This window comes from Molossus molossus, unplaced genomic scaffold, assembly GCF_014108415.1.
Source record: "Molossus molossus isolate mMolMol1 unplaced genomic scaffold, mMolMol1.p scaffold_m16_p_22, whole genome shotgun sequence".
Lineage (NCBI taxonomy): Eukaryota > Metazoa > Chordata > Mammalia > Chiroptera > Molossidae > Molossus > Molossus molossus.
Window position 1 is genome coordinate 35,360,759 of NW_023425358.1, and position 23,249 is coordinate 35,384,007.

A 23,249-nucleotide genomic window follows, 5' to 3' on the forward strand; every position below is an offset into this window, starting at 1 on the left:
CACCTTCCTGCCTCAGGACCTTTGCACAGGCTGTTCCCGCTGCCTAGAGTACTGTCCCCCAAGATATCTGCTCCTTTATCTCTTTCAAGTCTCAAACACCTGCCACTAATCCTATAGGTATGGTATTATTACTCTTCCCATTTTACAGATGAGGAAACTGAGGCTCAGAGAGGTTAAGTCACTCGTCCAAGTTCATGTAATTGGGTTGCCACGAAATTCATATAAAAATACCTCAATTTAATAGGAGATACTCAACATTAGTCACGGAAGCAAATGAGAGAAGAGGCGCTGTGGCCCTTAAGAGCCGAGTGCCCGCGGCCCCTGGGTGCTCACTTACCCAGAGCGGCCAGGACGAGGAAGAAGGAGGCCGCCGCGAGGAGGGCACCGTCGGGCCTGGTGTAGGACAGCAGCTTCTTCAGGGTGACCCTGGACGCCTGCTCCGACGGCGGCTGGTCGTCCCCGGGCAAGCCCTCGGCCTCCGCACCTGCCCCCAGCTCGAGGGGCCTGGCGTCCGGCTGCACTGAGGACAGCAGCCGCCAGAGCAGAAGCGATGCAGCGAGGGAGAGGTAGGTCCACACGAAGAGGGCCCAGAACCACGGGTCCCGAACGGGCTTGTGGACCTCGGAGAAGAGCAGCAGCTTCACCATGGTGTAGATGCCCGCGAGGAGGCACACCAGGGCCATGACCGTCTGCGAGGCCCGCAGACGCCGGGGCCCCACGGCGCAGCTCCTGGCCACGCCGACGGTGGCCCCCAGCAACACGCAGCTGCGGTACAAGCAGGCCGCCCAGAGGTCCACCACTGAGGCAAAGATGTTGAAGTGGCGGATGTCCTCCACCAGGCTGCGGTCCGGGTGGCTGAAGAGGTAGATGGCTGTGGTGACGCCGACGTCTGTGCTCAGGAAGGCCAGGGTCACTACCACCGCCTTCCACAGCTGCATCCTGCGGGCTGGTGGTGGGCAGGCACCAGGGGGCAGGCTCTAGCTCATGGGGGGCAGAGCCACTGCCTGTGGGGTGAGGCCAGACCTGCAAAAGGGTGAGGGGTTCAGGTTTGCTACTGGCTGGCTGTGTGACCTTGAGCAAGTCACTGGGCCTCTCTGGGCCTCAGTTCCTTCGGCTGCAGAATGGCAATGACAAGAGAACTGACTTCACTGGGGTGTTGTGAAGATTCCACTTATTCAAGGGAAAGTCACTAGCGCCCTCTGTGGGCCAGACGCTGTTCTTTGTGTTGAGGATTTAACAATGCACAAACATAACAAAGAGCCCTGCTCTTGTGTAGAGGACACATTCATGCCAGACATAGGGAATAAACAGAATAAGGAAATGACACAGTACGTTAGAGGTGAGGGCTGGGGATGGGGAAACAGTGGGGAAGAGATGGAGGGCCATGGGGGTGAGGGAGGCTTTATAGAGGGTGTGCCAGCCAGGGAACAGCGTGCTGTCGAGGCAACACGGGCAAGACAGAAAGCGGTGAGAGAGTCCGCCGTGTGGCTAGCTATGCGGGAAAAGCATTTTGGCCGGTGGAACAGACCGTGCCAGAGCCCTGAGGCAGGATGGTGCGGACGTGCTTGGGAGGCACGGAGGCCGGAGGAGGTCAGAGAGGGATCTGAAGGACTTCGTGGCTGAAGCTGAGACAAGCAAAGAGCACAATAAAGGGTGGTGGTTTTTACTACGACTATCGCTGCTTTCATGTCACCGGCCTGGTTCCTCCTTCCTCAAACGTCAGCATGAAAATCCGGGCACGTGCCTGGCAGGAGGAAACTCTGCTGGTTGCTATCAACACACACAGCGGGTGCTCGATAAACGTTCTCTCCTCCCCAAATAAACACGAACCTTCTTAGAACAAGAGGGGGTGGCTGCAGGCCCTAGAGCAACCCGCGGACTTCCACATCTGCCAGGAAGTTTCCAGAATCTTTCCTTCCAGTCCAGGCTGGCTCTCACCCCCAGCCCTCGGCTCGTTTAGTTTTCCGGAGCTTGATGTCAGCTTTGTCTAAAGCACTCCCACGCTGAGCCCCTCTGGACTCAGCCAGGGCTGGGAGGCCCCAGGAGCTGCAGGGGCACCGTGGGACGCAGGCCTGGCGGCGTGAGTTTGGGACTGGGCTGGGGTGTGCCTCTGAGTGCTGCCTCCTGATCTGGGTCTGCTCCTTTTTCTCGGGGTCTTTCCTGCCCCGTTTGCAAAATGAGCAAAGCTCTGGGTTCCCAAGGGGAAGGGTGAGGTCTGGGGCAACAGGAGAGGTGACTGAGGGGTGCCTTGGAAGGGGGGCCAGCGGGAGAGATCCCCCCACAGAGTGACAGAAACCCCAGGCAACGCCAACAGGCCGGTGTCTCCACCTCCCCATTTACAGTTGGGGAAACTGAGGCACAGAAAGGCGAGAGTATATGCCTCACATCACTCCGCCAACAAAGCCCAAGCCGGGCCCTGAGGGGTCTGGGAGGGGTCCCAGCATCTGACTGAGCCCCTGTGCTGTCTGCACACAGCAGGTGCCCGTGACCACGAGCAAAGGTATGTGAGGCCGCGCCTCCCGTGAGCCCGGCCCTTTACGTCACCACACGCTTTGCATGTATTTGCTTATAGAGTCGTCGTTCGCCCTCCCGACAACATTGAGAGACACGCATCGTCATCATCCCCATTTAGCAGGTGGAGAAACTGAGGCCCAGAGAAGTTACTGACTTGCCCAAGATCACAAAGCTGGTGAGTAGCAGAGCTGGGATTCGAACCCAGGCCACAGAGTTCCAAAGTCTGTGCTCTCAACTCCAAAGTCCTAATCCTTCAAAACACCCTCTCCTACTGGTGCTGAGGAGGGGTGTGGGGTGCAGAGAGGACCCAGGGGTGTGACGGTCCCCAAGCCTGAGCCTGCCTGCACACCAGTACTCTAGACAGACTCAAGTCTGTCCCAGGGAAGGCCGCTGTCCCTCCAAAGGAAGCCAGGGCTGAGTAAGACAAGGGGTGGGGACCGGGACAGACACCCCTCCAGGCCTGGCTGGGCTGCCAGTGAGCTCCAGCCGGCAGCAGTGCAGAGGCCTCGGGGAGCCAGTGACGGCTGAGCTCCAGCCGAAACCCAGGGAGGGATGCTGCTGGCATGGTGCCCTCCAGGCCTCCCGGCCAAGCCACTGCTGGCCGCCCAGGCCCTGCCAGCCATGTTGTTGCTGCTCACCTCCTGGTGGGCACAGGGAGCCCTCAGCCCCCAGAAAGGATCTGGGGTTCAGAATAGGACCGGAGGCAGATCTGCCAGAGACCAGCCCAGTGGCTTGGCTAGCTCTCCCTGCCCCCACTCCCAGACAACGGGGGCTTCTTCCCGATACTGCTCTGCCTAGGGTGATGTCAATCCCATTGGACAGCCGCCACCTAGGAGTCCTGGTTGTTTGTCGTCACGGAAACAAACAACATTCTGCACTCCAGCATCACAGACTATCTGAACCATGTTTTACAAATGGGGAAACTGAGGTCCAGACGGGAAGGCAGCGAGGCTTATCTAGGGTCACCCAGCAAGCTGGAGGCAGAGCAGCGACAAGTGCTGAGCCCTCCTAGTACAGGCCCTGAGGAGCGGATCCAGCTTGGGTCGGGTTACAGCCCTCGGTGGGGACGCCGGGCTCCCGAGCAGCAGGTAAAGGGGACACCACCACCAGCCACGAGGCCCGTGAGGAGGGAAGAAAGAGGACCACAGGACTGCCGGAGGCATTCCCTTGTCCTTCTCTCTGACCTGGAAGACTCGGTCAGGTGAAGCCGGAGGGCAAGTCGTGTGTAGCCCCAGGGACAAGGACAAGGTGGTGGCCAGAGGCCGGAGCAGATACCACCCAGGGCCTGACAAGGCCCAGGAAGACAGGGGCAACTCGCCTTGAACCCAAATGCAGGATGAACAAGGGACCCCATCCCCACGGGGCCCTGTCAGTCAAAGGCTTTCTGCCCAGCAGAAGAAACAGTGGGCACCTCCAGCTGCCAGCACGGAGCAGGCAGGTCTAGGACAGCCAGGAGGTGGTACGTAATTTCATCACACCCACAGCAGCTACTGTTCCGGGGGTGTTACTACTGCAGGCCACTGCTGAGTGCCTGGTGCCTCCTGCGTGTTAATGCTCACCACCACCAGGGGCGGGGCCGGTGTGTGGGGGGGCAGGCCAGTCCTCACAGTTATCATCCCCATTTCACACTGGCTTGGGGAACTTAAGGGACATGCAGAGATTAGACAAAGGCAGGCCTGAAACCCAACACTGGGCTCTCTGGGTGGGCCCTTGCCCAGGGACTGGGAGAGTATGGTCCTGGAGGACCAGGGTGGTCCAAGCAGCTCCGTTCATCCCTAACCTGGTGAACTTTTACCCCAGGTACTCATCCATTGCCCAGGGGTGCTGAGGCCCGATCACGGCTCAGTGGACACTGGATGACCGAGGCCAGGCCTGTGGGATGGTGGGGGCTCGGGACACATGGCCAGGACTGGGCTGGGTCGGCACTGTCCCACCCTGACTCCCACCGTTGCTGAGCCCACCAAGTCCCATGGTTGAAGGTTGTTGTGTGGCTCTGGGTGAGGCACACCCAGGAGCTACCCAGCCTTCCTGCCAGTCTCCTGTCACCAGGCACTGACCTATCTGAAGAGGGGACCACCCCAGCCCGTCTCCAGGGGGTGGGACAGTGGTGGAGGGCAGGGAGCGCTGTCTGACAGTTTAAAGCTGTTCATTAAGACCAGGTCTGGGGAGGGGCACCGTTTGCACAGAGGCTCAGAAATAAGGGAGGGCCCGGGAACCCACAGGCCTCACTTCCTGGGTGAATGCGTGTGGGGCGTTGGCCCAACGGCCCGCTGGGGAGACTGAGGGAAAAGGTTTGCCACAGGGCAGGCCCAGGAGCTCCAGCGCTCAGGCTGTGTGGCTCAGGCTGTGGGGGGCGAGGAGCCCTCGCTAGATGAGCCTGTCCGATCCTGGAGGGAAGGCAACCGTCCCAGAATCCTCTAGGAAGGCATTGTCCTAGAGGCAGCGGTGCCTGAGGGATTAAAAAATGCAACATTTAGCCCTGGCCGGTTTGGCTCAGTGGTTAGAGCGTCGGCCTGCGGTCCAGAGAGACCCGGGTTCGGTTCCCGCTAAGGGCACGGACCTCGGTTGCAGTTTGTCCCCGGCCCTGGTTGGTCGTGCGGGTCGCTGCCACTCAATGTGTCCCTTTCACGTCAATGTTTCTCTCTCTCTCTCTCCCTCCCACTCTATCTGAACAAAAAATAGGAAAATGTCCTCGGGTGAGGATAAAAAAAAAAAAAATGCAACGTTTATCCTGCGGGCTTATCCTGCGGGCGTGGAAAGGATGCTGCGGGGGGGGGGGGGGATCTGCGGCCTGTGGGGGGGGGAGGGGGGCGGAGGCCGGGATTCCGGGGCCCAGGCCAGGAAGGCTCTCCGGAGGTTCCCACCGTCTACGGAGATGCCTACTCCACCTTCCCGGAAGAAGGACCCAGACGCCCCCCAACCTGGGCCCCGCTTGGCACCCCGGCCTGGAAAGGACCTGGGTCAGAGGTCCCGGTCCCGGACGCCGCGCTTTAACCTGCTACCTTACCTGGCACCGGGTGGGCCGGGAGGAGGGGGCACAGCGGACTCGGGTCGTCAAGGACGCCGGCTCCGCGTTGCCCATTGGAGGCTGCGCCCGGCTCTGCGCTCACTCTGCTGCTCCGCCTCCCGCCCGCAGCAAGGTCAGAGCCGAGCGGGCGGGCCTCCGGGTGGGCGGGGCGCCCAGGGGCGGGGCCAGAGCCAGCCCACCTGCGAGGAGCCCAGCCCCGCCCCGCCCCGCCCGCCAAGCCAGGCCCTCAGTGCAGGGAAATGCCCTCACCTGGCTCTAGAACCGGCTTTTTCCTCTGGAAGGTGGGGGTTATGATCCTCATTCATTCAACAAATATGTGTCCAGCACCTACTATGTGCCCTGCACCATTCTAAGCGACTTCAAGACTTACTGTAAAGCTACAATAATCAACCCAGTGTGGTACTGAGCAAAACATAGACCAGAGGAACAGAACAGAGAGCCAGAAACAGACCCACATAAATACAGTCCACTGATCTTCAACAAAGGACCAAAGGCAAACAATGGAGCAACGATAATTTTTCAACAAATGGTGCTGGAAAAACTGAACATCCACATGCAAAAAACAAACAAACAAAAGAAGCTAGACACAGTCTTTACACCTTTCACAAAAATTAAGTCAAAATGGATCATAGACCAAAATGCAAAATGCAAAACTATAAACCTCCTAGAAGATAACATGAGAAAAATCTAGATTTTCTTGAGTATGAAATTATTTAGACACAACACCAAAGGCACAATCCATGAAAAAAAGAATTGATAAGCTGGATTTCATTAAAAATGTATGTCCACACAAAAAACGGCACACAGAAGTTTCTAGCAACTTCATTTATAATCACCCAAACTTGGAAGCGACCAAGGTGTCCTTCAGTAGGTGAGTGGATAAACTGTGGTCCATGCAGAGAATGGACTATTATTTAATGCTAAAGAGACACAAGCTGTCAAGTCATGAAAAGACATGAAGGAATCTAAAATGCTTGTTACCAAGGGAAAGAAGTCAGCCTGAAAAGGCTACATACTATGGAGACAGTAGAAAGATCAGTGTTTACAAGGGGTTAGGGAGGAGGGAGGGATGAATAGGCAGAGCACAGAGGATTTTTAGGGCAGTGAAGCTATTCTGTATGATATTACAATGGCGAGCACACATCACTCTACAGGGTCAAAAACCATAGACTATACAACTCCAAGAGTGAACCCTAACGTATGCTATGGACTTTGGGTGATGATGCGTCAATGTGATTTTATTGGCTGTAACAAACTTGCACTCTGGTGCAGGACATTGACAGTGGGGGAGGCTCTGTCTGTGTGGTGGGGAGCAGACAGTATATGGGAAGTCTCTCTACTTTCAGCTCAATTTTGCTGCTCTAAAAAAAAGTATATTTAAAAGTTAAAATGATACATTTTCCATTATGTATATTTTACTGCATTAAAAAAAGAATGCTCATGGCAGCTTCATTTATGCACTCTCCAAACGAGAAACATGCAAATGCCTATCAACTATGGAATGGCTCAGTGAGTGGTGGAAGGTTGACTCCCGTGGAATACTACACAGCCACGAAAAGGAAAGAAGTGCTGCTACGCACAGTACAGATGAATCTCAAGAACATAATGCTGAGTGCAAGAAGCAGTTTATAAAATAATACTATGTGATTTTATGTTATCAAATTCAAGAACAGATCTTTGCTCTTAGGATCCTTGGGAGCCCTGGCCAGTTTGGCTCAGCGATCAGAGCATTGGCCTGAGGACCAGAGAGACCCAGGTTCAGTTCCTGCTAAGGGCACGTACCTCGGTTGCAGCTTGTCCCTGGCCCCAGTTGGGGTCATGTGGGTGGCAGCCAGTCGGTGTGTCTCTCTCACATCGATGTTTCTCTTTCTCATCGATATTTCTCTCTCTTTCTTCCTCCCTCTCTCCCTCCCACTCTATCTGAAGATAAATGCAAAAATGTCCTCGGGTGAGGATAAAAAAAAAAAGACGCTTGGGAGATGGGTAGTGACTGAGATGAGGAGGTGGGGGGGGGGCTTTCTGTGAAGCTGGAATGTTTCGTTTTGGATCTGGGTGCTGGTTACATGGGTGTCTAGTTTGTAAATAGTCACCAAACTACATTTATGACTTATTTGTACCCTTTTTGTATGGGTACTCCATGTTAATTTAGAAGAATGTGAGATACACACACACACTATTCACTTGCATTATATGCATACATACACACATGTATGTATACACACACACCATCCATACCACTCTGGAACCACACAGGAGGTGTGTTCTAATTCTCACTAGGCTTATGACCCTAGACAGGCCCCTACACTTAATCAAGCCTCAGTTTCCTCATCTGTAAAATGGAGATAATGGAAATACCTCATGCGGTTAACCAAAACACGTCATTGATGGTTGTGAGTCACACTTGACACTTACTGTTAATATTCTTCTTGCTGCTGTTATCTTTCAGCTGAGCCCAGGTTGGGTGGGGCTGGGGCGGGGGGGGGGGGGTGGCACTGTCTCCCAGGAGGAGGCGGGAGGGTCAGTCTAAGCTGACAAGCAGAACAGGCTCATGTTGCAAACTTGCAAAAGGGAGCAACCTGACCTGGCGGGGGAGGCTGCTCACTCCAGGCCTGGAGGTGGCACCAGCCCGCCCTGGGCCTGCTGGGGAGAAAGGCACTCGGGGGGTAACTGAACATCAAGCCCAGGAAACGGATCCTTTCCTGGAGAGCAGGGCCCTTTGCTATCACTGGGCAATCAAGATGCTTGTGAAACCTGAAACACCTTCTCAGGCCACACAGCGCTGGGCGGGGGAGTTGGATGCTTGGAACGGAAGCAAGTCCCCGACAGCCATTCAGCCATTCTCCGTAAGGAAGCCTGGTAGCTTCAGAAGGCTTGGGCGGGGCCTAGAGTCCCTGTGGCCCAGTGGCCCAATGACCTTGGTTTTATGCCTTAGTGGGGGAGGGGCACTCATGCAGACCTGGCTGCACCTTTACGAACAGCCCAGCAGAGTCAGATTTGAGTTCCGTTCCAGGCTCTACCACTTAGGAGCTGTGTGACCTTGGGTGGATCATTCAACCTTTCTGAGCCTTGTTTTCCACATCTGAAAAATGAAGACAGTTCTTATTTCACAGGGTTTGTTGTGAGGATTAAACAGCTTCCCTTTTGGTGGAGGGTAAAATTCAAAATGTTAACCATGGCCGCCTCTGCCCAGCGACCTGGCCGCAATACCACCCTGGCCCCGTTCCCCCCAGCTCGCCCTGTCATAACCCTTGCTGTTCAAGTTCAGCCCACCACAGATTAAGTGACCTGTACTACGGAATGATACCACAGCGCACCTCGGTTCCCACCTGTACTACATGATGACAGAACAGCCCACCTCGGTTCCCACATGTCCTACGGGATGACGGGACTGCCCACCTCAGTCCCCACCTGTACTACGGGGTGACAGGACAGCCCACCTCGGTCCCCACCTGTACTACATGATGACAGAACAGCCCACCTCGGTTCCCACATGTCCTACGGGATGACGGGACTGCCCACCTCGGTCCCCACCTGTACTACGGGGTGACAGGACAGCCCACCTCGGTCCCCACCTGTACTACATGATGACAGAACAGCCCACCTCGGTTCCCACATGTCCTACGGGATGACGGGACTGCCCACCTCGGTCCCCACCTGTACTACGGGGTGACAGGACAGCCCACCTCGGTTCCCACCTGTACTACGGGATGACGGGACAGCCCACCTCGGTTCCCACCTGTACTACGGGGTGACAGGACAGCCCACCTCGGTCCCCACCTGTACTACATGATGACAGGACAGCCCACCTCGGTCCCCACCTGTACTACATGATGACAGAACAGCCCACCTCGGTCCCCACCTGTACTACATGATGACAGAACAGCCCACCTCGGTCCCCACCTGTACTACATGATGACAGAACAGCCCACCTCGGTCCCCACCTGTACTACATGATGACAGAACAGCCCACCTCGGTCCCCACCTGTACTACATGATGACAGAACAGCTCACCTCGGTCCCCACCTGTACTACATGATGACAGAACAGCCCACCTCGGTCCCCACCTGTACTACGGGGTGACAGGACAGCCCACCTCGGTCCCCACCTGTACTACGGGGTGACAGGACAGCCCACCTCGGTCCCCACCTGTACTACATGATGACAGGACAGCCCACCTCGGTTCCCACATGTCCTACGGGATGACGGGACTGCCCACCTCGGTCCCCACCTGTACTACGGGGTGACAGGACAGCCCACCTCGGTCCCCACCTGTACTACATGATGACAGAACAGCCCACCTCGGTCCCCACCTGTACTACGGGGTGACGGGACAGCCCACCTCGGTCCCCACCTGTACTACGGGGTGACGGGACAGCCCACCTCGGTCCCCACCTGTACTACGGGATGACGGAACTGCCCACCTCGGTCCCCACCTGTACTACGGGGTGACGGGACAGCCCACCTCGGTCCCCACCTGTACAACGGGGTGACGGAACTGCGTAGCTCAAAGGTTTGCTGCAGGGACGAAAGGAGACCAAGCGGTGGTGGAGCCGCAGGTCCCGTCGCGGGGAAGCTCGGACCACAGGCGCTGTCACTTGCAGCTGCCCGTTCCCCTGGGGTCTGCGCTGAGGTCCTGAGGCCCCGAGTCCTGCCCGCCCGCACGCCCGCCCACGCCGAGTCGGGGAGACTCCAGGGCAGGGGTCAGGACCGCTCCAGGGCGGGACGTCTCCCCGCTGCACCCCGCAGCTCCCCCTCTCGGTAACGCGGTGCGCACTCTGGGAGACCGAACCAGCCCCATCTCGAACCGCTGTGCACCGCGCGAACCGCCGTGCGGGGAGTGGCCGCGGACAGCCACGCCCCGTCTCCCCGCCCCACACCGGAGCGCTGCGGCCGCGCCACCGGAAGTCACGCCGGGCGGAGCGCTTTCGCGGGGACACTGAGGCAACCGGCGGCCAACGCTAAGGGACCGCGGCCTGGGCTCCGGAGAGCCGGGCAGGGACCCGGGAGAAATGCCAACCCCAGGCTCAGGCGCACGGAACTGGAAGGTTCCCAGCATTTGGAGGAAACGAGCCAGAACCCCAGAGCGCCTTGAACTGTCCTGTGGGGTTGGCCGGTTAGGAAAGGGAGGCGGCAGAAGGTCGGGGGGGGGGTCCGAGTCCCCGCCCCACGTCCCGTGACGGCCCGACTCAGTTCTCCTACCTGTAAAGCGGGGCGATGAATCCCGGCCTCGTGGGTTGGGGACACTGCGAGGCGGAACGAGAAGGCCCCACGGCGACCCGGAGCAGTCCGTTTCCTGGGGCGGAGTCTTCGTCCTTCTCCGCGCTTGGAAACTTACACCGGACCCTTGGCCGCCCCACCCCGAGGGCGTACCCGGAAGTGCCCCTACGGAAGCCGCGGGGCCGCGCGCGCCGCTTCACCATGGCTACGGCGGGCGCCCCGCGGCGCTTCTGCCGCTGCGCCTGCTTCTGCTCCGAGAACTTGTACGTGGCGCGCTACGGGCTGCACGTGCGCTTCCGGGGCGAGCAGCAGCTGCGCCGGGACTACGGCCCGGTGGGTGGCGCCGCCGGCCCCGCGGACACGGGCGGGAGGGCGGGTGGAGGAGGCTCCTCGACGCCCGAGGTCGTGTGCTTTGCCCGAGGGCCCCGATCTCGGTGCCTCAGTTTCTGCACCTTAAGTGGGGGTACGAGGCCGTCTGCAGCGAGGCTGCCCCAGGAATGGGGGCCCCGGCAGGTGCACCGCGCTCAGGGCAGGGCCTGGCCCGGCTGCGCCGTCCGCGTCGCCAGGGCAGGTGGCAGCCCTGCTCCGGGCCGACGCTCAGCGTGTTTCATCCTCACGACGAGCCCGCGAGGTCCGGGCTCGCATCTGCATTTTAGGAGGGGAAACTGGGGCTCGGGGAGGTGAAGTGACTTTGCCCGGGGTCACCCCGTCGTGCTCACCGACCCTTCTGCTCCCAGATCCTGCGCAGCCGAGGCTGCGTCGGCCCCGAGGACTTCCAGCAGCTGTTGGAAGAGGTAACACTTACCACCCTCCGGCGCCCCCTCCACCCCCAGTCTGGACCTTCCTTTTAGATTTGTGTCAGCAGTTTGAGGGGTGCCCCAGCCTCGGGCCTGCCAGTCCCGGATCGCTGAAGGGCTCCTTTAGACCCTCCTTTCCCCGTCCCGTGCCCACTCACCACAGCGCCTGGGGCCTGGCACCAGGAAAAGAGAAAGAGGGAAATGCCCAGTTGTCTACTTCATACCCTCTGGGATGAAAAAATTGGGCTCAACAAGGGGAGGCACTTGCTCAAGGTTTCACACCCTCTTCCCTCGCCTGGGGTTATTGGTGGGAAGCTTCCCGGGAGAGCTCTCTGCAGCCTCTGGAACGCAAGACTGCGCTGCGACTGTTCCCCTCCCGGAGTGGCCCGTGCTGGCCGAGGGCACCTAAGGTGCTGGCTCCTGCAGCTCAGAGCAGGATGGGCCCCCTTCTGGAAGAGGTCCCTTTCAGCTAACAGCTTGGCACCTGAAATCAACTCTGCAGAGTCAGGAGCAGAGGGAGACTCGCGCTCAGCCTGGGCCCTGCGTTGGCCTTCCTGAGCCTCAGTGTCCTCATCTGTACAGTGGTCTGGAGGGGACGGGAGGCCCTGTCCTGGTAACCAGGCCCTGTGCCACCCCAGCTTGAGCAGGAGGTGGAGCGGCGGCAGCGGCTGGGGCAGGAGTCGGCTGCCAGGAAAGCCCTCATCGCCAGCTCTTACCACCCGGCTCGGCCCGAGATCTACAGCTCGCTGCAGGTACCCAGCGGGGACAGGCTGCTGGGAGGAGGAGGCATCCAGGCGGGGTGGCTGCCTGCCCCACAGTGGGGGTGTGTTCTGTCCCCAGGATGTGGCTCTGGCCCCAGGGTTTCTGGCCGCGGCTGAGTACAGCACGGTGCCGGGTGCAGACCTCCAGGGCCTCCTCCAGCGGCTGGAGACAGTGTCAGGTGAGGTTTGGGCCCATGACCTGGCAAGACTCGGGAGTGGGAGACGGGGGTCCCTGTACCCATTATGTCTGCCTCCAAAAACCAAACCAGCAGGGGCTGGGAGGTACAGGAACAGGACATCGTTACTCACTCACTCACCCAAGATACAGTTATCCAGTGCCTTGTGTCACACATGAGCCAGCTGGGGGTGACTGAAGAGCTTAACGAAGGGACATTTGAGACAGGTGTGAGCTAGGTTAAAGGATTAGCAAGGGATGGCGCAGGACCCCACCAAAGGCAGCGATGGAGGGGAGTGTTTCCATCTTTAGACCTGAGGAGTGGGCACACAGCCACGCCAGAGTCCGAAATGCCCCCTCTCCCCCTGGCCTCCATCTCCTGCTGGGGTGTCCCATTGGCTAAACCCAGCAGGAAGTTCCAGGCCAGGGGGCCGTGAGGTTCCTTAATCTCTCTGCCTTGGTTTCCTCATTGAAACGGGAACAGTAAAGCCACCCCCTCCAGGAGCCTGCACCCTGTTGGGGGCACAGGATGGAATGTGGAATGAAATGTCTCATCCGGCCTGGCATAGGGCCTCATTGCCATCTACTCCTGAGCAGCTGGAATTGTAAGGAGGCTCTCTGGGCGGGGCTGAGGCTGCTTGTGAGTTGGCCCAGATGCCCCTATACCCTGGGACATTGGTGTGCTTGCCAAGAAATGTCCCCATTTCCATTCTAAGCCGGGCCTCTCCCCACCAGGGCCCTACAAGAAAGAGCAGCCTCTCATCCTTCCTTGTGGGGACCAAACACACCAAGAAACGTCTGAGTTGGGGTGGAGACTTGGGTGGTTCACTGCGGGGAGGGGTGCAGAGAGAGCCTGAGGCCGGCTCTGTGGGCCTGGCGTGGCTCCGTGCTGGCCTGCTGGGTGTCCTGGGGGTGATCCCTTCCCATCTCAGGGCCTCACCAGGACTCACATCTGAGTCTGAAGGCTAGACCTGTGGGCACCCTTGGAGGCAGGATGAGAGGCTCCAGGGATGAGCGGGGGTCCAAGCACAGACCTCCCCTGCTGTGCACATGACGCACCCTTCAGTCACCATAATAGGCCTGGAGGGGAGCACCTGCGTTACCCCCATTGAACAGCTGAGGAAACTGAGGCTGGAGGAAGTGAAAAGGCATGCCCGGGCTCACACAGCTCGGGGAGACTGAAACCCACACCGGAGCTCCAGGCCGACAGACTGTCCCTCTCTGCAGAGGAGAAGCGGATCTACCGGCTGCCGGTGTTCACAGCACGGTTCTGCCAGGCCCTGCTGGAGGAGCTGGAGCACTTCGAGCGCTCGGACATGCCCAAGGGGAGACCCAACACCATGAACAACTATGGGGTGGGTGAGGCTGCCCCTGGTGGGCAGAGGCAGGGACACCTGGGTCTGAGGAGACTGACCCGAGTGCTGCAGGCAAGCTGTGTAGCCTTCTCTGGACCTTGGTCTCTCCGTCTGTAAAATGAAATCTTGGAAGATTTACGAGCCGGGGACACCCCAGGGACCCAGGGTGAGGCCCACCAGCTTCCCTGCTGACCCCACGTTCCTCCTCCCAGGTGCTGCTACATGAGCTGGGCCTGGATGAGCCGCTGGTGACACCGCTGCGGGAGCGCTTCCTACAGCCGCTGATGGCCCTGCTGTACCCAGACTGCGGCGGGGGCTGGCTCGACAGCCATCGAGCCTTCGTGGTCAAGTATGCGCCTGGCCAGGACCGAGAGTTGGGCTGCCACTATGACAATGCCGAGCTGACCATCAACGTGGCCCTGGGCAAGGCCTTCACGGGGGGCGCCCTGTACTTTGGGGGCCTCTTCCAGGTTAGTATGTGTGACCCACGGGGCAGTGCCTCGGGCAGCTGGGAGTGCCCAGGCCTGAGCCCAGCTGTCCTGCAGGCGCCTTCAGCCTTGGCCAAGCCCCTGGAGGTGGAGCACGTGGTGGGCCAGGGCATCCTGCACCGGGGTGGCCAGCTGCACGGGGCCCGGCCCCTGGTCACTGGGGAGCGATGGAACCTCGTCGTCTGGCTCCGGGCCTCCGCTGTGCGCAACCGCCTCTGCCCCATGTGCTGCCGCAAGCCCGACCTGGTGGATGACGAGGGCTTCGGTGACGGCTTCACCCGAGAGGAGCCCACTACGGTGGATCTGTGTGCGCTGACTTGAGCCTAGTTGGGACCTGTGTCGGGGGTGGCATGACAGCAGAGAGCTCTGCCCTCTCTGGTCGGGCAGGACAGAAATAAACTCTTTGTAGCCCTCGGCACTTGGTTCAAAAGGACAAGCAGGCTTCTGGGTCATTCTTTCAGCAGACGGGCTGGCTTGAGTCAGTTTGTCAGAATCTGAGATGGGGATTCCTGTTTATCGAGGGAATGCCCTCAGGTGAGGGGAGTCCAAGAAGCAGGACAAGGCAGGGAGGAGCTGGGCCAAGATGTGGGTTCAGATGGCATCTAAGTTCAGGCCAGTCCCTGGGAGCTCTGGAGCATGAATCTACCAGTATGCCCCCAGCATTAGTTGTTGGCTACAGGATGTGTCGGGAGAGGGCATGGTGGGGCGGGGGTGTGTGTGAATAACTTTCCAGACACCCCTCTCCAGGACAGGTGGCTTCCAGTGGCCAAGGGAATCTCACCAAGAAACGTACAGGTGCAGCTGTCAGCATCGGACAGGACAGTGGGGAGGAGTACCCCTGTCTATAAAGGGGATTTGAATGGGCCACCACTAGTATCTAGATGGTGTTGAGGGGTTACGCGCAGGGCCTCTGCAGCCAGACTGCCTGGGTTCAAATTCGGCCACCGGCAGCTCTGTGACTCTGGGTGAGTACTCGGCCTCTCTGCTTTTAGTGCCCCTTCGGGAAAGTGCCGTCGTCCTAAAGCTGTAGTGAGAATCAAATGGTATATAAAGTGCTTTATAACAGCCCCCGAGTTTGCTGCTGTCATTATCGTCAAAAAGCTTGCAGCTTGGTGGCCCCAAATTGGGTGAGGAGTGTCACTGGGCACTGGGGGTCGCACATTTGAAAACCAGGGATTTCCGTGTTGAGATGGTGAGTTCTGGCTTCCCTGGGAAGCGGGGAGGTCTGGAGACACCAGGCGCCATACCCACACTGCAGAAACCAGCTGGAGCCGAGTCTCCGCTGCCCATGCTGAGCAGGCCTGTGATGCACCCTTCACGGGGTCCCTCCCTCATTCACCGCCACGACCTCTGCCTCTGGGTTGGGGTCTCCGTGTTCCCGCATGGGGACGATGGGAAGACGCCCGGGGCTCAGGGTCTGATGGAGTGGGCAAGTCGACAGACAACCCAGGTTGGAAAGCAGCGCGCAGCAGGGTCGCCTTCGCTGGGGCGTTGGGGAGACGGGTTGCTGCGGGGGCGCTGGGAGGGCACCCTGGGAAGACGGCACAACTGCAGCAAAGGGCCTGCGAGCTCGGGGACTGGCGCCAGGCTGCAGGGCACGGCCGCAGCCCGGGGCTGCGGGAGCAGGCGAGACCTGGATGCCGGCTCGCCTCTGAACCGGAGGTGGGCGCGCCGCTCCGTGTGCTGCGCCTCCCGGGGGGCGGAACCTGGGGCTTCAGAACTAACGGGGCAGGGCCCGCTTTGCAGCCGGACGGCCTCTCGGAGCACCGCCCCGGCCGGAAGTCGCCCCGCAGCCGCCTGCTCACGTGAAGGCGGGGCGGCACCCCGTGGGCAGCGGGGGACAGAGCGGCCGGGACCTTCCCGCAGGCGGACGGCGCGGAGGTGGAGGGTAGGCGCGCGCGAGAAGGGGCTCAGAACGCACTGGCGGGCGAGGGTCGCGGCGGTTCCTGGGGCGCTGACCTGCGCAGGCGCGGAGTGTCCCGGCGGGGGCTGGTCCTTAAAGGGGCCGCGGCGCTGGCTCCGGGTGGTTGAGGGTCGTGCGGTGGCCGCGGAGCTTCTGGTGTCCCTGCCCCGGGGGCCTCGGAGCCCGGTCTGCGGGCCGCCCCGAGGGCCTCCGGGTGAGCCTGTGCGCCGCCTGCAGCCCGCGGCGCCATGGCTCCCGCCGGCCCCCGCCAGCGCCCGCGGAGCCGCAGCCGGTCCCGGGGCCGAGGGCCGGAGAAGAGAAGGAAGAAGAGCAGCAAGGACGCGCGGAGGAGCTGCTCGGCCTCCGCATCCCAGGGCCGCAAGGCCGGGACCGCCTCCTCGGGGGCAGAGGGTGAGGACCCGGGGCGCGGACGGAGCGCGGGACCTTCACCTGCCGGCTTCCCGGGGCTGGTTGTGGGGAGACCGCGGGGAGCAGTAGGCAGAGGGGTGCAGGCAGCGCGCGCATCTGGACGGAAAGCCACCGGAATCGGGGGGCTGGGCTGGCCCAAGGGGAGCGCTGGGCCCTGCGCTGTGTGCAGCGGGCCGGGCCGCGGGGTCACACAGGAGCCTCTCAGGAGCGGTGACCCCGCCAGGTCTCACCTGTCTGTTGCAGGCCCGAGCGGACACAGGCCGGGGGGGGGGGGGGGCTTACTTCTCCTGCTAGCCTCCCAGCCTCGCCTTCTCCCCGCATCACAGAGAGAAGCAAGCACCAGGCCCGGAGGAGACCACGATCCAGCTCCTCCTCCTCCTCTTCCAGTTCTTCTAGCGCCTCGACCTCCGCGTCCTCCTCCTCTTCCTCCAGCCGCGGCCGGAAGAAGCGGGGGAAGCACAAGGACAAGAAGAGGAGGAGGAAGAAGAAAAGGAAGAAGAAACTGAAGAAGAAGAGCAAGGAGAAGACAAAGGTGCAGCAGCCCGAGGCCCTGCCAGGCCCCTCGCTGGACCAGTGGCACAGATCCACCGGGGAGGAAGAGGATGGCCCAGGTACGGGCTGCTGGGTGCGCAGGACCAGGAGGGTCCCCTCTGCAGTCCGACCACCACCTCCTTCCCTGTCCCCTCCTAGTCCTGACGGATGAGCAGAAATCTCGCATCCAGGCCATGAAGCCCATGACCAAGGAGGAGTGGGATGCCCGGCAGAGCGTCATCCGAAAGGTGGTGGACCCGGAGACGGGGCGCACCAGGTGGGCAGCCCCAGGCGGGCACTCTCAGGAGGCGGGGTGTGGCTGCAGCTGTGAAAAGGCCGAGGAGGGGCGGAGAGGAGTCACTGTGGATGGGACTCCTGAGGCCGTGCCGCCCCATTGCCCGAGTGATGGCAGGGGCTGGACGGGCCTTTGAGAGGGTCATCAAAGAGCCACCCGGCCACGGCCACCTTTGTTCCCGTTTCAAGGGTAGGAGAGGCGGGTGGTGGAGCCCGAGGCCTGAGACCCCTCCCCCCAGGCATTAGCCGCTCAGCTGCTCCCTCCTCCCGCAGGCTCATTAAGGGAGACGGCGAGGTCCTCGAGGAGATCGTGACCAAGGAACGACACAGGGAGATCAACAAGGTGGGTGTCGCCCCTTTGCCCAGGACTCCCCCTCAGCTCCATGTGTGATGTCCCCTCCTATGTGCTTTCTCACCCAGCAAGCCACCCGAGGGGACGGCCTGGCCTTCCAGATGCGAGCAGGGCTGTTGCCCTGACGACCCGCTGACCAAGGTCTGGACAGTGTTGGCATGATAGGGTGGGCAGCAGGAGGCCAGGCGGGCACGTTTGTCTCTTCTCCTGTGGACCGGCCTTTGGCCCAGCCTCCGCCCAGATGCAGGGGTGGAGGACTGGGATCTCCGTCAGATGCAGGGGTGGAGGACTGGGATCGTCTGATGCAGGGGTGGAGGACTGGGATCCCGTCTGAGTCAGCACCCCTTCTCCTGAAAGAGCGTGCCTTCCCAGATATTAAATGTTGCCTGGTTGGAGACTTCTGTTCTGTTCTTTTTGTACTGAGAGGGACGAAAGGGTGCTGCAGGCTGCCGGCGCCCAGTGGGCAGTAGGGGCTTTGGGGAAAGCCGGGGTGTGCCCTGGTGGCCACGCACACCTCCCCAGGTCAGCCTGCTGGGACTCGCCCCCCCCCACCCCAACCCAGAGACTTGGCTCTTTGACCCGATTCCCTCAGGCTCGGAGGGAGACTGCTGTCCTTGCCGTGTTCCGTTCGAAGGTGACAACAGCCGAGAGCCCCGGCGCTGGGCCAGGTGGTCCGGGGGGAGTCCTGGCCCAGCTTCCGGTGTTCTCTGTAAGCAGAGACAGTGCACCCACGTCACCGGGTTGCTGTGGATGAGCCCAGTTCACTGCCAGGAAGGGGCTAGAGGGGCGGCACAGGGTCAGGCTCACGTGAGTCACTGGTGTGACCATGGATGCAGCTGCCGTTGTGTACAGGACAGGCCGTGCCTCCACCGCCACCCCCGCCCCCACCCGCTGCTGTGGTGGCTGGTACAGTAACGAGACCCAGAAGGAAGCCTTCCTGCTTCTTTAATTCGTGTGACAGACAATGATACTGTATACAGAGCACACTCAGGCCCAAAGGAGCGGGGACAGCAAGGGGGGGGACAAGTCAGGACACTGCGCACATGGCCCAGACAGACGGGGAGACGGACAGACCAACGTGGCGGGCGGGTGGGCAGCTCAGATCGAGCTGGGCAGGGTGTGGGGTCTCTGCTGTATCCCTCTTTAGAAATCAAAGAGAAGGCAGGTGGCAGGTGTGGGTGGTGGGCGGAGGCTGTCCTGGGGTCGGGGTGGGAGGGGACTAAGGCTTCTACTCTCACAGGCCTGGGTGGGTGGCAGTCAGCAAGGCCTGCCTCACCCTTTGGTAATGACTGGTCAGGCCTGAGCCTGCAGCTCAGCACCCAACGCTGTAAACATTTTTGGTATTTTTTCAAAGGACTCTGCCCTCCCTCAGTTTCTGAAAAACTGGTGCTTCCGCAAGAGGAGACTGTGCCAAAAAGATTCCTAAGGGGGCAGGAAGCAGACCTGGATGCAGGAGAGACGTCAGCAGGGCGGGTGGGCTGCCCATCTCACCATCTATGGCTACGGGCCGCTGGGCGAGGCCCAGGGGACTATTGCTGTTGTCCTTGGCGTGGCTGGCGGCTGGGCAGGAAGGTGGGGAGTGCAGAGCTGTGGGGGTGGCCGCCCCCCGGGGGAGGCCGAGCCCCCTGCCCACATGGCTTGTCCAGGCCAGGAAGCCTCAGCCTTTATTGCCAGTGGGCCTGAGCTCTTCCAGGTGCTCCTGACGGCTAGTCATCCAGGGGTAGGCCAGATGGGGGGAGGCGGGCGATGGAGGAGGCATGGCCACGCCCTGGCGGGGCTGTGATTGTCGGCCAGGCCGTCCCCCGGGGCAGAGGAATTCAGATATTGCACTTGCACCGCAACAGTTACATTAAAACTTGGTCCATAAAATAATCGTTGCTTTATACATAACGCCCGGAACAACAAAGAAAAGCTACACCTTAAATATGAATAAACCTGAAGGTCCCATCCCTCCAGACATTTTTCTCTGCGCAAAATAAATAGCTTTCACTCTGTACAGACCCACTTTGGCAGAACATTACACGGCCCTTTGGCTGTGCGTATCTACACGGGAAAAGGTTCACGTCAATGTGCACCCCCGCATCCTGGCCGAGGCCCCGAGGCCCCGGGCCGCATCCAGGTTGGCAGCAGGTTCTGAGACATGGAGCCCGGGGGCTGGACACTTGCCGAGGCGGGCAGTCTCCCCGACCTTGAAGGCAGAGGAGCAGCAGACGGGCCGCAGAGCCGAGCTGAGCGCCACAGCTGATGTCGCAGTCGGTTCTGGGGAGGGAGGGCTGACGCGCAGACCGCTGCAGGGCGGCGTGGTCTTGACCAGGCAGGACACGAAGCTGTGGCTCCTGCCCTGACGCTGAAGACGGGGCTGTGGCTTCCCAGACGGGACTGGGACGGACGGGCGTTAAAAACCTGTGTGTGCCTCACCCACCCCCCCTGCGTGGGCAGGAGGCAGGGCCCCGGGACCCAGAACCAGGCTGGACTCCGTCACAGTGCTGGGTGCTTCCTGTGGAGGGGCTGCACTGGGTACTGAAAGAGTTAAGAAAAGGAAGCAGCCAAGGATTGCTCGTTTAAAAAAACCCCGTAGAAATCAGATCCAAGAAGTAGAAAGGTGTAGAAACGCGGGAGGGCCGCGGCGCGGGGCCTTGGCCGATGGCGGGCCAGGAGTGGGAGAGGCGTCCAGGCCCTGCAGGCCGAGGCAGGGCTTCACCGGCCGCGGCCTGGGCTGTGCCCGAGCCGCAGGCGGTGCCAGGCCCACAGCGGCACGGGCCCCGGGTTGGCCGCGGTCGGGCGGAGCGGCCGAAGTGGAGATATGGCCTTTCTGTCCTGCTCTCACAGGGATTTGTGCCCCGGAGCCTTCTGTGTGGCACTAGGTCCTGGATCAGCAAAAGTTGGATTTTCATGCGTGTGATGGGTCTGTAGCCACAGGAGTTGGGTATTAAACTCTGCTCTCAAAAATCAGTGCAAACCAGTGAGGTTGAAGAGTTAACTTGAGTCAACAAGAAGCAGGCCGTCCCCCCGCTTGGAGCTGCTTCCAGGTGGGAGGGGTCGTGGGGGTCAGGGCAAGCTAGTGGCCAGGAAGGTGGCAGGCAGGGCCCGGCCTGGAGTCAGGATGCCGCGAGGTCAATGCAGGGCCGTTGTTCAGGAGTACCTTCAAGGCCGGTCCCCGGGGGGGTCCTGGACCTTCTGTCGTCCTGGGGCGGGCTGTCCCGCCAGCTTCCATGACAATGGGAACCCCTCAGGACCTAGGACACGAGGCAGGGCTGGGAGCGCAGTGTGGCACGGCCGGTGTCCTCTGCTGGGCCCTGGGACAAGTCTGTCCCCAGCTGACGGCATATGCCCAGGCCAGGCCTCCTGGTGGGCTGGCCGCCTGGCCTAGCACCATGGAGACCACAGTGCCTTGCTGAGGTGCCCTACTTGGGGCCGGTGGCTGCCCCTGGCTCCAGCCGGCCAGCCGTGGTTCGGCCCCAGCAGCTGGCCGCCACGCTCATGCTGCGCTGGCCCCGTGGCTCGCCGTCCGGCAGCTGGCCCTGCGTCCGCTCGTGCCTGAGACCCGGGCCGCTGGGCTGGGCCGAGATGGTGCGGAGCAGGTGGTTCCGGGAGCGCAGGAAGTCACTCTGGCCGGGCAGGCCGAAGCTGCCCTTGCGCAGTGCCATGCGGGTGGCCGTGTTGCGGGCTGGCCGCGCCCGGTGGTTATACTTAAGCTGGGCCAGGTGGGCTGCGTAGCCGTCTGTGATGAACTGCGGGGGGGGGGGGGGGCCAGTGAGGACGGCCCTGGTCACAGGGCAGGGCCCTCCGGGCTGCCCCCCGTGCCCCCGCCACAGTCCGCCCACTCACCTGGCACTGCTGCTGCAGCTTCTTGGTGGGCCTGCCCACAATGTAGATCTGCATGGGGGACAGGCTGATGGCGCTGTAGACCCCCACGTCCTTGGTGGAGCCGTAGGCTGCATGCGCACGCAGGTGCAGCTGTGGGCGAGGCCAGTGTGGGCACAGGCGTGACCCTTCCAGCCCACCCCACCGACCCCTCCGCCAGGACCCACCTCGGAGATGAGCAGCTTCAGGAAGTTGGCCTTGTGTCGCAGTGGGTCGTGCACCAGGCCGTCACAGAAGGACACCACGCCGTGGGGGAAGTTGTGCTGGGCCAGCCACGCCACGACCCGTTGCTTCTGCATGTCGGGCCGGCCCGTCACATAGATGATGAGGTAGCCCAGGTCCTGCCAGTGCCTGGGGGCGAGGGGCAGGCCTGGGTGTCCCACGCCACCCTGTCCCCCTTCCTGGGCCGCCCTGTGTCCTTGCCCAGCCAGCCCCTCCTCCGGCCACTGCAGAGGCTCTCTGCTCAGACTCCGGCAGCGGCAGCAGCAGGTGGCTGGCAGTGGCCTGGCGCAGCGCCACGACCTGAGTCCCATAATCCTTCCCCCTCTGCAGCAGTGTGCCCGGCCTGACGAGGACCCCGCCGCCCAGGTGAGGGGGCTGAGCACCCAACATCAAGAGGTCAGATGAGGGCCACACAGCTAATGAGTGCTGGTGCCTGCTTCAAGGTCCCTGCCGAATGCCCTACGCTGGCACCACAGACCCACCCACTGTGCGCCTTGGGGGCCGGGGGCACTCACCGCACCACGTCCACGGCCCCAGCCCGAACTTTGGGGTCACTGCCCATGATGGACACGCTGGCGGCAAAGGAGCCGTCAATACTGAAGACCACGAACTCCGTGCCCCTGGGCAGCACGGTGATGTAGCTGTCAGCAAAAGTGTGGTCGCCCCTGGGGGCGTGGCTCGTCAGAACCCACAGAGCCCTTCCCGCCTCCTGCCCCGGGGGGGCCGCCCGCCCCCCACCTGCCCTCCCCGGGAGGGAGGCGAGTACCTGACCACCATCTTCACGGGGTAGACGCCCACGCCCAGGCGGTGGGCCTCAGGGATGGTGTAGGAGACGCGCCCGCTGCTGTTGGTCACCAGGGTGTCCAGGTACAGCCACTCCCCCGAGGGAGGCTGTGTCATGATGTGCACATCCACCTGGGAGCCGGGCAGGCTGGTCACCGGCGGGCTGTGCCCCTGGCCTCCCACCCCCACCCCCTGGCCAACCCCCCGTCCTCACCTTCTCCCCAGTCAGGGTGACCATGTCCAGGGGCCCGTACATGAACCGGCCCGTCAGAACCTGTGGGCCATCCTCGTTGGCAACCGCGTCACTGATCCGGTGGTTGGCTGTCACGTTCTGAGAAGGGGAGGGCAAAGCTGGGTCCGGGTGGGGGCGGAGGGGCAGCTGGGGTCTCCAGGGCCTTTGGGGTGAGCTGGGCTTAAGGCCAGAAAACCCAGGTTCAAGCCCAGCTCAGCCACTGGGTCCCGTGGCCTTGGGGAACCGAGGGAGCCCGCTGCCCTTCCCTGTCCGTGACGGGGTGACAGCCCCAGCCTCACAGACA

General features: G+C 61.3%; 4 protein-coding genes across 4 annotated transcripts in view; 2 read left to right on the forward strand and 2 right to left on the reverse strand.

The window, feature by feature from the left end:
• ABCB9 (ATP binding cassette subfamily B member 9) overlaps positions 1-10,850 on the reverse strand; it is a 27,819-nt gene extending 16,969 nt beyond the window's left edge. Inside the window, exons 1-2 of the mRNA XM_036276893.1 lie at positions 10,742-10,850; positions 338-1,023 (exon numbers count right to left, since the gene is read on the reverse strand). Coding sequence (XP_036132786.1) covers positions 338-938 — 601 coding nt within the window. The 5' untranslated portion in view covers positions 939-1,023; positions 10,742-10,850. The remainder of the gene's footprint in view (positions 1-337; positions 1,024-10,741) is intronic.
• Positions 10,494-14,763, forward strand: OGFOD2 (2-oxoglutarate and iron dependent oxygenase domain containing 2). The gene is made up of 7 exons (XM_036276892.1): positions 10,494-11,092; positions 11,497-11,553; positions 12,195-12,308; positions 12,397-12,496; positions 13,720-13,847; positions 14,060-14,317; positions 14,393-14,763. The coding sequence occupies exons 1-7, from the start codon at positions 10,757-10,759 to the stop codon at positions 14,654-14,656; spliced, it is 1,257 nt and encodes a 418-aa protein (XP_036132785.1). The 5' UTR covers positions 10,494-10,756; the 3' UTR covers positions 14,657-14,763.
• Positions 14,764-16,479: 1,716 nt separating this feature from the next.
• Positions 16,480-18,239, forward strand: ARL6IP4 (ADP ribosylation factor like GTPase 6 interacting protein 4). The gene is made up of 5 exons (XM_036276827.1): positions 16,480-16,649; positions 16,994-17,278; positions 17,358-17,475; positions 17,766-17,835; positions 17,913-18,239. The coding sequence occupies exons 1-5, from the start codon at positions 16,487-16,489 to the stop codon at positions 17,967-17,969; spliced, it is 693 nt and encodes a 230-aa protein (XP_036132720.1). The 5' UTR covers positions 16,480-16,486; the 3' UTR covers positions 17,970-18,239.
• Positions 18,240-20,627: 2,388 nt separating this feature from the next.
• Positions 20,628-23,249, reverse strand: part of PITPNM2 (phosphatidylinositol transfer protein membrane associated 2) — a 38,908-nt gene continuing 36,286 nt past the window's right edge. Inside the window, exons 22-27 of the mRNA XM_036276573.1 lie at positions 22,928-23,044; positions 22,697-22,845; positions 22,446-22,595; positions 21,876-22,059; positions 21,673-21,801; positions 20,628-21,575 (exon numbers count right to left, since the gene is read on the reverse strand). Of these exons, the coding sequence (XP_036132466.1) occupies positions 21,249-21,575; positions 21,673-21,801; positions 21,876-22,059; positions 22,446-22,595; positions 22,697-22,845; positions 22,928-23,044 (1,056 nt within the window). The 3' untranslated portion in view covers positions 20,628-21,248. The remainder of the gene's footprint in view (positions 21,576-21,672; positions 21,802-21,875; positions 22,060-22,445; positions 22,596-22,696; positions 22,846-22,927; positions 23,045-23,249) is intronic.